The sequence below is a fragment of the Lepidochelys kempii genome, chromosome 3 (assembly GCF_965140285.1).
Source record: "Lepidochelys kempii isolate rLepKem1 chromosome 3, rLepKem1.hap1, whole genome shotgun sequence".
Taxonomy (NCBI): Eukaryota; Metazoa; Chordata; order Testudines; family Cheloniidae; genus Lepidochelys; species Lepidochelys kempii.
This window is the reverse complement of record NC_136382.1, coordinates 98,253,462-98,270,239: the sequence shown is the minus strand read 5'-3', so window position 1 is coordinate 98,270,239 and position 16,778 is coordinate 98,253,462. Positions and strand designations below refer to the sequence as shown.

General features: G+C 43.3%; 1 protein-coding gene across 2 annotated transcripts in view; it reads left to right on the top strand.

Moving 5' to 3' along the window:
- Positions 1-10,361, top strand: part of ECHDC1 (ethylmalonyl-CoA decarboxylase 1) — a 35,920-nt gene extending 25,559 nt beyond the window's left edge. For both annotated transcript variants that reach the window (XM_073337247.2, XM_073337248.2), the window contains exon 6: positions 9,244-10,361. In XM_073337247.2, coding sequence (XP_073193348.1) covers positions 9,244-9,649 — 406 coding nt within the window. In that variant the 3' untranslated portion in view covers positions 9,650-10,361. The remainder of the gene's footprint in view (positions 1-9,243) is intronic.
- Positions 10,362-16,778: the final 6,417 nt, after the last annotated feature.

The following is a 16,778-nucleotide window of genomic DNA, read 5'->3' as shown; positions in this document are numbered from 1 at the left end:
GAGGCTGAAGGCAGAGTAGGGACCAAGAGACTAAAATAACTGTATATTTGTCATTAAGTTAAATGATGTTTAACAGGGATGTGAAAACAGTTTGCTGGCACAAGGAGCAAAGGGATAACACAGGTGGCTCCCTCTGAAATCAGTGGGAATTATCCATGTGCATCTAAAGGAGGAAAAACATAAATGCCTAAATGGAGGGGCTTAGGACAGTCCAGAGAGGCACTTATAAGCAAAGGTAATGGTATAAAAATGAGCAAAGGAAAATATATGCTGGATATCAGAAAGTACCTCCTGGCAATCAGTTCTATGAGAATTTAGAATAGCCTCCCAGAGGAAAAGGTGGAAGCCATTTCACTTAAGCCACTTGAAACTAGACTAAACCATGTCTTTATAAGTATCTATAGAGCTCTTAGAAAAATGAGACCCCAGTTCTAAATATTTGACATATAAAGCATTGACAGGAGCATACACTTAAGAGGACCTAAGATAAGTTTTTTCCTTATATCAATGGATCTATAAATGTACCTGCTTTAAATATCCTTAACCTTAATTTGACACTCTGAACAATATGTAATATAAGTAAGTCCCATCTGGTAGTACAGAATGCATCTTTTGGCTTTCTAAAAACAATTTAATATTCTCTAGTCTTACTGCAGCAATGCAGTTTTGATACACTGTACAATTATAATCACTGTCAAGTAGTTTGTAGGAAGTGGGCAGCTGGAATTCCTTTCATATTCTGCCATAATTTTCCTAATAGCTGTAGCTGTGGATCCATCTTCCATCACTTTCCAACACCCCAATCCAGTACAACTAAATAACAGCTATGCAGAAGCACTAGGTGGGATTTTAATGAATAACAAAGGCAAGATCTTGATTGGGATAGGGGGTTCGAGAGAGAAACAGAATCTACTGCAGATGACTTCTCAGGTCCCTTCCAGCCGTATTTTTCTATGTTTCCATGATTCTGTGATATTGGGGGTGAAATAATGGCTTCACTGAAGTCCGTGGCAACACCTGGGTCAAAGAGGAGGTTAAGGACATTGAAAACAAAGAGGTTTATTCGTTTTCTCAAGTAAACTATCTGTTCCTTCCTTTTTTTTTTTTTAAGTTATAGATCTTGGCAATTGTACAAGCTAAAATTGGAAGTTGCAAAACTGTTTCCATTTTCAAAATTACTGAAATATTCACTACTCAACTAAATTTTTCTCTGTATGTTATCTATCCAGAGGCCTTGTGTACACACACAAGTTGTACCACTTTAAGTATACCCGTATAGTTAATGTGGGACAACCCCCGAGTGTGGATGCAGTTATAGCATTATAAAGGTGCTTACACTGCTATATCCTATTCCAGCAGAGAAGAGGAAGAAGCTATGCCAGTATAAGGCACCATTATGGTGGTATAACAATGTCCACACTAGGGCTGGTACAGGTAAAACTGTTTCAATTAAAAAAAAAAAATCATACCCCTAACCAACATAGTTAATTCAAATAAAAATAGTTTGTAGACCAGGCTTGAAGTTGGTTTCTGAAGTTTGAACAAAATCCCTTCATCTTTTTTATGTGATGGAAACTGAGGAAAATAAATACTTTTATCTCTGTAATAAGAAACAAAATTCTAGTGTCCCCTCACTACTGTTTTAAACTGAATTACCTCAAATATATATGTGTATGTGTGTGTGTGCGCATGCATGTGCTCATTGGGCATCAAAGATTTTTAGTTTAGTCTAATGAAGCTTGACTTTTTGTGACATTATTGCACATTTTCCCCAGCCAACTTGACAGGTCTGGAAGTTGCTGTTCCCAAACCCTGCGTGAGTCACTGTGCATTTGCAATTTTACATGAGATTGTAGCACTCATTGAAAAACATGAATGATTATCTATTGTCGAATCACCTAAAAGCCCCGATCAATGCATTTTACAAAAAATATGCAAAATGAAGACAATTCCCTGCCCCAGGACTGCAGAGACTTAAGCACATGCTTCTTTTAAGCCCTATTCATAAAGTAAATCACAACATAAATCTTTACAAGATTGGGGCCCTTGAAAGCTAACGATCTATGATTGACACGATGCATCAGATGAATAAACAGACAAAATGGAGGTAGGTGAGGGACAACTAATAGTAAAGACATGATGATTTGCACAAATTTGTAGTCTCAAGGAACATAACTGCTGCCTTAGGCAGCAACAGCGAGTAGCAATTTGTAAGCACCATAGTGCCTGTCTTTCATTGACTTCAATGGGAGTTAGGAGTCTAACCTGCTGAAGAACTTTTGGAAATCCCAGTTGCCACCTATCTGCATCCTTAGGCACCCAGACACCTTTGGAAATCTAGCCCTAAATCACTTTTGAAAATGGGTTCCTATGTCACTTAGAGCAGGTCTTCACTACCCGCTGGATCGGCGGGTAGTGGTCGATCTATCGGGGATCGATTTATCGCGTCTCAACTAGACGCGATAAATTGATTCCCGAATGCGCTCCCCGTCGACTCCTGAACTCCAGCTCGCGAGAGGCGGAAGCGGAGTTGACGGGGGAGTGGCAGCGGTCGACTTGCCGCCGTCCTCACGGCCAGGTAAGTCAACCTAAGCTACGCCGACTTCAGCTACGCTATTTGCATAGCTGAAGTTGCGTATCTTAGGTCGACCCCTCCACCTCCAGTGTAGACCAGGGCTTAGGCATTTTTGAAAATTTTGCCCTCTGTCTTATCTCCTTCCCTAACACACACGCCCCCAAAGATCATACAGTCACAATGTGGATAGATGTGCCAGTGCCCTGTTAATCCAGCCTCAGAGAAACTGTCTTCAGCCAGATGACAGCAACAGTAAAGGAGGGAAATTGCCCGTCCTCATAACATTGACCTGAATTTGGTGTAAAAATCTAATTGGGATCAACTAAGCACCACTCAATTCTATTCATTTTATAAAAGAAATAAAGGAAATTAAACAATTAAAACAATTGTTAAATGTAACATTCATATTGCACAATTAAAATTACAAGGAACCCAGTTGTCGTATCATTACTTTGGGTGAGCAGTACCTTGCCTCATAAATGTTACCATTGATTTAAAGAGGGACTTACTTGCTGAGTGATCCTTCTCTTCTGTGAGAGAGATAGTGGTAGAATCTGTCCCATAGCAGGAAACATATAATGCTAATATCTTATTAACAATGTTAAATCAGCCAAGTTCCATGTATATGGTGTTTTTTATTTCTGTATTTCTTGTGAAATATGTAGCTTAATGTATTATTGTTTATGGTATAAAATGTGAATCATAAAACATAATTCTTTGCTCCCAAGAAAGCTATAAAGACATTAGTATTCTGAAGCAAGCTTTTCCAAGAGTAGGTTTCATAATGTTAGAACACACTAAATTAGCTTCTTTGAAAACTTTTTGCTTTGTGTAAGGATTTCAGCTTGTATTTCTATCAGAATCAGTGTTTAGGTAAACAAGATGCTTTTTATTTGAAATAGTAGCTCTTTTCACAAGGCAGAACATGACATGAATTTAACAAAGGGCATTCGCATATTCATGAGCTCTTCTTTGGAAGTCCAATCTGATAAAGTACTTTTAACCAGATGCAGTACGTTTCCTGGGGGAGGGTTGGGGGCCAAAAATATCCAAAAAGTCACGAAAGTGGACGTTTTCAGGAAAAGGAATGTTGGTTAAATCTAGGCATGGGTTCTGGTAACTTTAGCTGTTTGTTTAATATTCCATAGGTCAGCTGATTTATTTTAACCATGTACATATTCCTAAAAAGTCAGTGCACAATTTTAAAATTTCACTGAACATCCATGCATCACAGCACATTTGTTAAAAACCCTGGGAGGTTTCTTAGTACAATTTTCTGACAAATTATCAAAGAGCCAGTTTATAGCTTTAGAAGTTTCAGATTCTTCGGAGTTCCAGGAAGCATTTCCCTGAAAATGTTGTTATTTTCCTTGGTCTGGTACATTTGACTGCTGCTTAAATAATCACAGCAGTGTTAAGGATGGGATTTTTTTCTCCCTGAACTACCAGTATTCATTTAATTTTGTTGTAAACAGGTTAAATGCCCATTTTGCTTGGAACAATTTATACACACATTGTCTAGAATTCCAATATATTCAGTTCTCAGAGTTTGGTTTTAATCAAGATTTAAATAACAGCAAAACATAAACTTCATTCTAAATTTTCTTTCCAAGCTTGGTTGTTCCTAGGACTTTACCTTAGTACTAGTTCCTTTTCCCTCAGAAAGAGAGTCAAGGTTGGAGCTAATGAGATCTACTTGGCAGCATGAATCAGCTGTAATGACTACAAATCCATAACTCCGACTCCTCCTATAATCTTCTTTGTCTGAAAATCTGCCTATGAGTGCAGTTGCCATATTGGTTGTGTACACCATTGCCTCAGTTCCACTTTCGCTGAAATCCTCCATCCAGGCCTTCAGCTCTTCCTACTTCAGCTACTGCAACTCCCTTCTCTATTGTCCCACAAACCCCAATTCTCCAGACATCAGAAGGTGCTGAATGCAGCTGACTGCCTTCTCACGTGTTCAAAGAAATGTGACCACATCACCCCAAATACAATCAACTTCTATGAGAATCATCTTCTAAATAATCCTTATTGTTAAGCTATGATCTTGTCTGTAACTGCCTCATCATGGACTTGGACTCTGTTTGCTCACCTCTGAAAACTGGGCATCTTTTGTTAAGTTTGGCATTAAATAAGAGCCACTGGAAATTTTGTCCCTGATTCTTATTAATCTGCACATTCCATATTAGGATCCTACTGGGGGATCGGGGAGAGAAACAAGTCCATTGCTTATTTCATATAAATTATTTCAAGTTAAACTTTAAACTTGAAATGTTGTTTGGGACTTTAAAGAAAATATATTATGGATTAATTCAACAACTGGAAACATTGTAGGGTCATGGGAAAGGAGTTGTAAGAACACTTAACTTAAAGTGTAACATGAATGTGATTTCTCATATTGGCAGTAAGCCTATTACTTTGACCCAGATGTTTAGAAGAAGTGCCCAAAACATTCTGTACTAGGGACTGTCAGGTAGAACTTTTTTCTTTTTCTTTTTTTTTTCTTTTTTTCATTTTTTTTGGGGGGAGAGGGGGTTCTTGGATATCATTTTAACTTATTTAACTCTTGCTAATGAGGCTATTATTTTAATCACTTGAAAGAATTTATGAGGACTGCACTGTCCTGTTGGTTTATTAAAATAGTAGCTGAGACCTGTCCCTTTCTTTCAAGACTCTAGATTTCAGCTGCTCACCTTTGTGAGTTGTGTATTGCAAGCAGGAGAGAACCTGACTTTGCAGAACCTTCTGTTCATTGATCCAGAATTTGGGATTGTAGAACTGCTTGAGGAACTTGCAGCTAAAAATATCCCTCCGTGAGGGGGAGGTTTGCTGAAAGCGTTTAAAAATATATATCTCTGTAAATTAAACTTTTGGCATAGTTTGATTTTGAGTGGTTACCATTATCATTTTCAGCCAAATGAATATTTGTGACCAGAAGATTTTCAAGAAGAGCAAAACTGGTTTTGCTTTGTTTGTTTAATAATACCAGCCTTCCCCTTAGATAATCAGCAAAACTCTGTAGGAGAAACCTTTTGTATATCAACATTACAATATTTTCACAGTAGAATTCTCACTTGGTGTTACAAGTAAAATGGACCTGCTTTGCTTCCTGTCGTCCCCAATGGTGAAGCAGCAGTAGTTGTAATGCATAATTTTCTTATTTCTTCTCTGCACAGAGCAAAAACACAAAGGGCTGTCCAGAAAAGGGAGGGGGTTTACTCATATAGTTGAGCATTTGTGGGAAAGAGCAGGGAAGTCATGTCTGTCAGACATCCATAGTATTGCTATAGTTTGAAAACCTGCTAAATGTTAATAACTGGAAGCTGTTGATTGATTTGAATGTATAATGTATAATTTGAATGTATAATCAAGGTTTCTGTATCCCTTTAGAAACCTAACTAATTATTCAGTTAAAACTGAAAAGCAGGTGAAATTGTGACTCACTTTCTTTAGGATGAATCTCATGCGGTTATCTGTTGTGAGAAGAAGGGTCAATTTTGATAGATTGAGTGTAGGGTTATATGGTCAAATTTCAGAAAAATCTGTGGATGATTGGATAATCTCTTTACAGAATACCAGGATAATGAATTGAAAGTGTAGGTAGGGCAGACAGAGACTGAAGGAATACAACAACATGCAGGTGTAAAAGGATAATTTGTCCCAATTTGCTTTTTAGAGGAGACTCTTACCCTGGAGGATTGAATTCTAACAGCATCTCGACCTCTGTCATTAAAATCAAAGTGAGGGTTGCAAGCTGCTGATCAAATGCTTTGCTGACTAGATGAATTATTTTAGTGTAGTACTTCATATTTCTACTGTATGACATGCTTCCCGCTGCACACCGCTACGTCAAAATTGATCAAAGACTCCAAAAATCACTGCATTATAAATTTCTTGTCCTGAGGTAAAATCTCATATAAAACATTCTAGGTAATGTAACCACAGAGGGTTTTTAAATTGTTTTTGTAAGTAAACGGCCCCAGTAATCTGAGTATAGCATTCCCTGGGCCAGCTATATGACAAGGGAAGCATTACCAGCCCTCAGAGTATCTTGCTGTGACGCAGGGGAGTCAGATTTAGTCCTTAGCTGGACTACTCCCATTTTGGATGGGCAGGGGCTGGGAATACTCCAGAAAAAATACTCAGTCTGTGGCAAAAGAAACACCTCATACAGCTCTTGAATAATCCCAATCCAATTGGCCAATGCTCAGAGCAGCAAGAGGAATGCCATCGCTGTAGAGGAAAGGGCTGACTTTGTATGAAAGTTTTCAACTCCAGCCCTCTTCCCTCCTGTACGTGTGACATGTGCCCCTGCAGCAAGGAAGATATGTTGACTCCAATAAGGGCATAACCTCACAGGGAATTGTAGTGAAATAGCTATTCCACACGAGCTTTCCATGTAGCCACATTTATTCCTCATCATTAAGCAACTTTTTGCTTTAGCTTAATCCACTTCCAAATTGGATTAACCTTTGTGGTTATGACCTGCTGTCAGGGTTGTCTCAGGTATCTCCCAGACCAGGAACAATGGCTCCAATTCAAGTGAAAGCACCTTGGGACAATGGGATGACTGAAGCATAGGGAAACTAGACCAACCAGGTTTCTACACAAAGCTGAAATTTGGAAAGGGGGAAATCCCTAAATGAGAGAACAAAGAATTCAGGTGTTAACCCTGGTTCTTAAAAGCCACAGAACTGAGGCAGAGCCTGGGGCGGAGCCAGGGGAGCACCCCCTGGCACATTAGAAAGTCGGTGCCTCTGTGGGAGAGCTGTCTCCCATCTGTTTAGAGTGGCTTCATCAGACGCGGCACAGCTGTACGAGTGCATCTGTGCTGATGTAAATTTGTAGTATAGACGTGCCCTGAGATTCTCAGAGGGGCTCACAGACACTTGGGCAGGACAGAGGAAGAGAGCAGCATGCGGTCTTTTTATCTCTGGGGCCAGCGGAGGAGGAAGGGAACAGGTTGCAGAGCAGGGGAAGAGAGGAGAAGCTTTGAACAGGAGTGGGGATGCTGCTCCTTTGAGGACCCTCAACTAAGTCTGAAGAATGCTATCATGTGTCCCTGAAGAGGTGACCTATAAACCCAGAGTGCCCATGAGGTTGGAGCTCTGGGAAAGGGCGAACTCAAGCTACTGGGGAGTCTGGGGAATCAGCACTGGCCTTGGGTAATTGGGCCATGTGGTCCCATTTCTATGAAAGGGTAACAGTGAGCCTGTAACTAGGAAGTGTGCCATAGAGGCCAAGAAAAGAGACAGTCGTGCAGCCTAGTCAGATCATGGGAAGCATAAGGGCACACGGGCCGAGTATGGTGGGGACCGGAACACAATAGTCTTGCTAGTATCCAGCAAAGGGAGTTTTACCAGGGCTGTGTGATAGCAGCCGAAGGATATAGGGTCTGATTTCCAACTTTCAGAGGTGCTGAGCGCCAGTTCCGTCCTTAGGATTTATGGGGCCCTACGCAGTATTATTAAAATGGTGCCCCTATGACTGACGGCAGCCCGGGCTCACAGCCAGGGGGAGGGGAAGGGACGAGGCAGCAAAGGATACCAAGCCATCTGGCCCGTTTCATGGCGGCAGAGAGTCACAGTTCCCCACATACCCTCTCCCTCACACAGAATGCACTGCGCCAGCACATTTGGATCTGTGAATACGGCCCCTGCCTAAGGAGATTTCAGTGCGTGCTGGGTGTGTGGGAACCGACCCACTCTTACCTGCTCTCATGGGCGGTGGGTGAAGCTGCCGCTTGGGGAGGCTATCTCCCCAACCCACCTCTTCTGCCTGTGGCCCCACCCATACTCTGGCCCTGCCCTCTCCCCACTGTCTCCCTCCTCTCTTCCCTCCCCCTCCCTGATCATTCCCCTTCCAGCCAAATCCCTGAACCCAAATGAAGCAAATGACATTTGAAAAAAACGCTTTTCTGCAATTTCTTTGTAAAGAAAATGGAGCATGCTTTCTATTGCATGCCAGATGGTGAAGACTGGACATGCAGAAAGTATCTAATTAAAAGCACTAAATTTGGGAATAAAAAATGTCAGTCACAGGTTTTTTGATATATCCTGAAGTTTGTCAGAGATTTATTTGCAAAAACTTTGTAGTAAGGGCAAGTCAGCAATTACATATTATAGAATACATCATGCAGCTCTTCTTTGTTTTACATTTTCTTAATCAGTATTTCTAAGCTGATTTTTATATTTTAAATGTACTCTTAAGCCTTCATAAAGTAATCATTTTTACTTTTAAGTTACTAGATCCCCTCCAGAGGAAGACTTACCAGGCTGCAGCAGCCAGCTGTGGTGGGAGCCTGCAGGAAGGGTCAGAACAGGGATAGGAAGAGGCAGGAGGGTGGACACTAAGATCCAGGTGCACCCCAAATTTTCGGGTGCCCTACGCAGCCGTGTATGTCTAAGGACAGCCCTACTGAGCCCTCACAACTCGAGCTGAAGTCAGTGGGAGCTCAAGCCCATGGTGCTTAGATAGGTTCCTGTCTGGCATTAGGAGATTCCAGGTACAAGATGCTTAAGCAGCTGGACAATATATGTGATAAGCACACTATCCAGTTGCACTTTACTTTTGGGGTAAAAAATAGTAAACATTGCTCAACTCTAATGTGGGTCATATACATCACGTGTAGAGGTTAATACTGAATATTTTTTTCTCATTGATAGGTTAATGACTCCAGGAAGCGAGATTAGATTTGTCCACAAGCAAATGGGTTTAGTACCAGGCTGGGGTGGAGCGGCCAGGCTAGTACAAATCGTTGGCAGTGGCGTTGCCCTGAAGCTGCTAAGTGGCGCTCTCAAAGTGGATCCTGAGAGAGCAGTGCATCTCGGGCTGGCTGAGGAAACTTTGCCTTCTTCAGATGAAACCAGATCTTTAGAAGAAGCCCAAGCATGGCTAAATCAATATACAAAGGCTCCGGCCGAAGTGATTCAGGCTGTGAAAAAGGTGGTCACAGCAGGAAGAGAGCTACAACTAGAAGCTGCCTTGTGGGCGGAGAAGGACATTTTTGGAACCGTTTGGGGTGGGCCTGCCAATTTGCAGGCCTTGGCTCAAAGCACAAAACGCAAATGATTAACTGTCAATGCATAAGGAAAATGTTTTTGATCTTTTGCAAACAAAGCCTCCACTAAAGCAGGTGTTTATTTGAACCATTTAAGAATTTGTTCATTTAAACTTGCACTCACATTCCTAGCTTGCATATCATGGAACCATATTTGGTGTACTACCACAGAGAGAAATCCCCAGTGGATCCTTTGCTGTTCCAATCACAGGTAGAATGGAGATTAGTGAAATTAAAGGTAAATTCTGTGCTGGGAATTGAACTGTTACCCTCTCGGAATGAAGTGGAAGTCTATATTCTTGCTGCATTTTGAATTATTCGTTTGTGAAGGTGCTGGGTTGACTGTACTAGAAATAAAGCCTATTCATCAACTGAACAAGTGCATCCCAGGCAGGAAAGTACACTTCCCCAGAACTTGCTGCCAATGTGCCTCAAATCAGTTTTGGTGGGACAACCACTAAGGTGACAGGGTAGTTTGTTTTCCGTCTTCAATCAATTCTTGGCCTCTCTGCTGAGAACGCAAACCAGGACGCTAATTGTAGTGATGGTTTTTAGAGATGAAGGACTCCACTAGCACAAATAACTTCAAATAAGACAGCAATTTTTGCTTTCTGTTGCCTTTCTTTGGAATTCTAGCATTTGCTTTTGGAAATTGTTTGTTAACTTGCCCCTGTACGTAACTTTTTTGTGATTAATTTTTCATTAATTTTCGTAAAGAAACAAATAATAAAAAATACAGAATAGTAAATGACTTACAGTTTATTTATATCACCCAATACTGCACATTTCATGGGATTGCCAATAGAATTATGCAGTTACACAACTTCACAACTTGTCAAAGCTGCAATACAAAATCAGACAATGTTACACAGATGTAAGATGTTATGGTGGAGGTTATAATAATAATAATAAAAGATGTACATAAATAGGGAGGAATGGGGAGGTGGGAAATGGGAGGGGAACAGTGGAGATGTCAGGTGGAAAGGAAGTCTGATATTATTTGAGCTATCTCGGTATTCTTTATCCAAATGTATCTAGAAATGGGGGACAAATTTCAAATTCACATAATTACTCTCTACATCTGTAAGCTTTCTTATTCTTATACACCTATAGTCTTTCTTTCACTACTCAGCCAGGTCAAAATACCACTGCTCTAATCTGGGTATAAGCCTACTACATATTTATAAAACCATCTGCTTCGTAATCATTGCGGTCCTCAAGAACCAAAGTGTTTGTGGTGGAGTTCAACCCAGCACAGCAGGTACATAACCTAGGATATAACTTTCAGCTGAGGTTTGGTTGCTGAAGCCAAGCACTGTTGTCACTCTTGTGTCCACCTCTTTTCCCTGATTATTGGACAGTCCCATAGCATGTGCACCAAGGTTCCTTTCTCCTTATTTACAGCACTAACAACATCAGAGGACAAGGCCCGCATCTTGCAAACATTCTGTAATATGCCTTGCCACTAGGATCATTTTAAGGCCTGTGATAACCACCTTCTCACTCTTTCACAAATAACCCCAAACCAGTCGAGTTCCTCTTAATTAGTAAAGTAGACATAGTGGACATGGGCCTGGGGAGTTTATGAAACATTTCCAAGATTCCCAATTCTTCTGACAGTCCTAGGGCATCTGGACCAATCTGTAGTTAGCAAGTGTTTTTGTTGTAAATACTGCCGCTCTGCTGAGGGTGTCAGGTTATAGCTTTGCATTAGTGTTAGAAAAGAGGCAAAGCCCACATCCTTGACAAAGTGGGAAATGATGCCCTTGTTCAGACAGTTCTTCCACATTATATCTTTTTCCCAGTTTGCAAGACTGGGTTACTCCAAATTGGTGCTTTTGCGTAATGGTGAGGATGAAAGACCTGAAGACCCAATGAGCTAGATCCTCAGAGGAATTTAGGCACTGCCGTGCTGAGTATTGCAGTGCCTAACTTTCGGTGGCCTGCTGCCCAGTGGAACTCCCACCCCAAGTTAGGAGCCCAGGCTCCTCATGCATTGTACTGGGGGAGTTAGCAGTCTAAGAAAGGAATTCACAAAAGCCAGTAAGCTGAGCAGGGAGCCACCTAAACTAGACAGAAGTGAAAAGGTGAGGAGAGGGATCAGCACAGATGCTGAAGCCCCACTTCATTTTAAGTGTGATGTGACTGTTGGCATGGCATTATCCATGAGGGGCTGTTGGGTAATTCACTGTGTATTGGTATAGAAAATAGCATGAATGTGTTGACCTGCAGAGCGTGCTGGAAAATCACATCTCTTCCTGCTCCCTACTAAAGCTTTTGAAACAATGGGATGTCAGATGGTTGGGGTATTTTCAGTCTTTTCTGTTTATAGTTGGATGGTTAATTCATTCTTGTTACTGTGAGGACTGACAACTAGATTTATTTTTGATGTGCGGTTTGCATTAGTAAATAAATGTGAAACTGCCTAGACCTTCAGACAGGCATTCTTTGATTTAGGTTTACAAAAAAAAAAAAAGAATTATTTTGATTTTCAGACTTGTTGACTTTCAGGTTGTTGCAGGGCCACCAGTTACAGTTCATGCGGAAGTGATGCAAATAAGATACAGATGCAATTGAAAAACAAACATGGAATCCCAGGATCCCATATTTTATTAGCAACAATAGATCCCTGCAGAAAACTATATACAAGAAACCCAGAGATCACCACAGAGCCCGTAACCACCCCAAACAAACCAAGAAATCTGTGGTCTACAGCCAGATACTCAGGTACTACAGAATATGCTCCAAGGAGAAAGTCCAGGATACACATACTTAAAAACCACCTTCGCTGAACAAGGACACATCACCAGAGAAGTAGATCTTATCATGGAATGAGACACCCAAATATCGTAAAAGAACCTGCTTCAATGTGAGGGGAAGGAAACTTCTGACCACACACCCCAAATTGTCACCTGCCACCCCACGCTGGAACCTGCAGGGCATATTATTAAAGAACTACAACCCAAACTCAATGCGGACCACATTCTGAAAGAAATCTTTCCCAAACTCTTTCTTCTGGCCTTCAAACAACTCCCTCACCTCATCAAGCTCATCAGCTACAGCAAACTCCCCAGAGACCAGGACACACCAACTCAAAGTGGCACCAGACCCTGCCATAACAACTGATGCAAAATCTGTAGACATATCGCCACTGCTATGGCAATCAATATCTCCCAACCAGATCCATATATCCTAGATATGCTTATCACAACATGTGGTGCACTACACCCACTGCACTGAATGCCTCAATAACTATGTGGGTGAAATTAGACAATCACTAAGCTCTCGAATGAACTCACACAGTAAAATGACAACAGACAAAAACACCATATCACCCATGGGTGAAAACTTATCACAGAACGATCACTCCACAGCTGACCTCTCAGTCCTTGTGGTCAAGAAGGCTAACGGCATTTTGGGCTGTATAAGTAGGAGCATTGCCAGCAGATTGAGGGATGTGATCATTCCCCTCTATTCAGCATTGCTGAGGCCTCATCTGGAATACTGTGTCGGGTTTTGGGCCCCACACTACAAGAAGGATGTGGAAAAATTGGAAAGAGTCCAACAGAGAGCAACAAAAATTATTAGGGGGCTGGAGCACATGATTTATGAGGAGAGGCTGAGGGAACTGGGATTATTTAGTCTGCGAAAGAGAAGAATGAGGAGGGATTTGATAGCTGCTTTCAGCTTTTAACCTGAAAGGGGGTTCCAAAGAGGATGGATCTAGACTGTTCTCAGTTTTAGCAGATGACAGAACAAGGAGTAATGGTCTCAAGTTGCAGTGGGGGAGGTTTAGGTTGGATATTAGGAAAAACTTTTTCACTAGGAGGGTGGTGAAGCACTGGAATGGGTTACCTAGGAAGGTGGTGGAATCTCCTTCCTTAGAGGTTTCTAAGGTCAGGCTTGACAAAGCCCTGGCTGGGATGATTTAGCTAGGGATTAGGTCCTGCTTTGAGCAGGGGGTTGGACTAGATGACCTCCTGAGGTCCCTTCCAACCCTGATATTTTATGAGGCCCCTCCCCACTCGCTCCATCCCTCCTTCCTCCATTGCTCGCTTTCGCCCACCCTCATTCACTTTCACTGGGCTGCAGCAGTGGGTTGAGGTGCAGGCTCTGGGCTCGGAGGTGGGGTTGAGGGGTTCAGAGTGTGGGAAGGGGCTCCAGGCTGGAGCAGGGGGTTGGGATGTGGGCTCTGGGAGGGAATTTGGGTTCAGGGGGGCTCAGTGCTGGGGCAGGAGGTTGGGGAGCAGGAGAGGGTGCAGGCTCTGGGAGGGAGTTTGGTTGCGGGGGGCCTCAGTCTTGGGATGGGGGTTTGGAGTGTGGGGGGGGGCAGGGTGTTGGGGTGTGTGCAGGAGGGGGTGAGAGGTGCGGGCTCTGGCTGGGCCCATGGTGCTTACCTTGGGTGGCTCCAAGGAAGCAGCCAGCAGGTCTGGCTCCTAAACTCAAGGGTGTCCAGGTGGCTCCACTCATTGTCCCTGACTGCAAGCACCACCCCCGCAGCTTCCATTGGCCGCAGATCCCAGCCAATGGGAGCTGCGGAGTCGGCGCTTGGGGTGGGAGCAGTGCACCAAGACTCCCTGGATGCCCCTGTGCCTAGAAGCCACTGCCAGACATGCTGGCCGCTTCTGGGAGCTGCGCAGAGTTAGGGCAGGTAGGGAGCCTGCCTTAGCTCTGCTGCGCCACTGGACTTTTAGTGGCCTAAAATCTCTCGGATTGGCTTCAGTAGCCTCCAGGAGATCAAGATCAATTCAGGGAAACTCCTGGCCAATCTGGGAGGGTTGGCAACCCTAGCTAGCTATGTGTATACTGTTCCCTTAGGTACAGCAAACATGGTAACTGCCCGGTGCTTAAAAGCTGGATGTTGCAGCAGTGGGGTAGGCTTCAGTGGAGCTCAAGGACAGGGATCACCTAGTGTTAACCTGCTAGGCAATTTTAGGACTGGCATATACTCAGAAGAGAGTGTCTGAGTGGCTGAATGTCTGTTAGTGTCAGGGAGCTTTCATCTAGCTACAGCAGACTCCCTGTTGCAGCGGGGGGTAACAAGATGAAACAGTCCTATGCACCCTGAGAAAGTATCACACCCTGTTCAAATCTTACATTTCAGGGGATTGCCATAACCAGGGGGCTATGGGACAGTCTGATGGGGGGAGGGCGGTGTGCTGCCGCAAGGTCTACTGTTGAAGCTGATACACTTAGGATAAATAAAAGGGTCATTGAGAGAGAGGCCAGAGAAGAGTGAGAATGCCTCTATAACCTTGTGGTTAGGGAGATGGAAGACTGAGGGTCCAGGCCCCTGCTCCAATGATGAATCATTTATTCAAAGTAGAACATTGTCAAGAGGACATATCAAGAGAGGCTCACCCCAATCAGACTATCCCATAGCTCACTGGGTTAGCACGCTCTTCTGGGAGGTGGGAGATGCCTTTTCAAATCCCTTCTCTCTATCATCCAGATGGGAGTGGTGCTTAGGAAATACCTCTGGTATCATTATCAGTTCTTGGCTAGTTTAGGTAGGAAAGTGATTTTTGTGGCTCACATATCTCTCCCCATTCATTGTCTCAGAAGCCTGGGCACCTACTAAGGCTTTGTGGAGTCCAGTGATTTTTTTTTTGCTAAGTGCCTAAATGTCAGGCATTGCAATGCTGAGTGTCAAACCTAAGTCGCTTTGTGTCTCTGGGCCTTACTCATGGGAAGCTGTATTGCTTTGCTATATGAAAAGCGCCAATAGGCACCTTCATGTTCCTTGTACTTATGGCAGACTGTAAAATTCACTTTGAGTTGATTCACAAAGCTACTTAGATGCCTAAGGCCCAACATTTAGGTGCCACTGACATTTTCAAAGCCGCTGTTCAGCTGCTGTCTAACCCAACAGGGGCCTACCTTTCTGCCAGTACACAGGCACAAAGCCACTCAAGGGCTGTTGCTGCCCCACTCCTAACCAGCTACTCCGATCCCTAGCAAGTTTCTCAGGCTAGGGCTTTCCCTGCCTGTCCCTGAACGAGGTCTCACAGTGCACCTATGGGACCTCACACAAAGGGTGCCCTGGGGTCGGTGGCTGTGTCCCACACTACCCACTGGTTAGAGACCCAGGTTTGAGTTCTCCCCTGTTTTGAAACAGTGACTTGAACACAGGTCTCCCCTCTCAGCAGTGAATGCCCTAATCACGGGGTGGGGATGGGTCCCTTTCATGCTTTCCTGTTGAAATTGTTACACTAAAGCCAGAGAGAGCCTTTCTAGCCTACTGGTTAGGGTACTCAGGTGCACATCCTTGCGCCAATTAATAGTTATTTATAAACAATGGACTAGCACTAACAGATAAGCTTGAGAAAGCCCAACTCTAACCTAGCCAATAGCTTGGTGGTGAGGGCACGCTGCAGGGATTTGGGAGACTTGTGTTCCCCTCCAGATAGAGCAGTGATTTGAAGCCAGGTTGTTCCCCTGCCAGGTGTGTAGTACCCTATTAATAGGGTGTAGGAGGGCTCTCTTTTGTTTTTCCTAAGAAAAGGCACAGGCTATCTAAGTCGCTGACCTGGCTTAAGTGCCTAACTCTAGGAGCAGGTTCTTGCTGAGAATCCCAGGGAGCTGAAGGGTCCTATCTCTGGCCTGTCAGTCCGGTGCCTATATACCTTTGAGATTCTTGGCCCTAAGAGCTCTTTGCTCTGTATTTCATACCTGACTCGCTTAGGAAGTGCCCCACTCGGCTTCTGAGGAGCCCTTCCTTGGACACCTAACTCTCCCCATGCACAGTATGAGGAGCCTGGATCCCCGAGGATGCACTGGTGACCTAGCAATCAGACATTGAAACACCTAAGGCCCTTTGTCAATCTATATTTTGGTATTCCTCCCCCTCTTCCATTGGGATGTATATAACCAGCCAGCAGAAACGGGCAATTAAGTGCTTGATGCTTCACTGGGTAGGCTTGCAAAAGTGATTACTGCCGTCAGGTGGTTCTGAACCTGAGATTGTTATGAATTTGTAACCACACTGGAAACACGATTGTGGGTTTTGAAGGACTGACGCATATCAGAGTCCGAGAGTGAAGTTGGGGTGGCCTCTGGTAAGCTTTTTAGCATGCATGTGGGTTCTTTTATGGTTTTTTAATGTTTCTAGAATGCTTTCACCTTAAGAATAAATGTGCT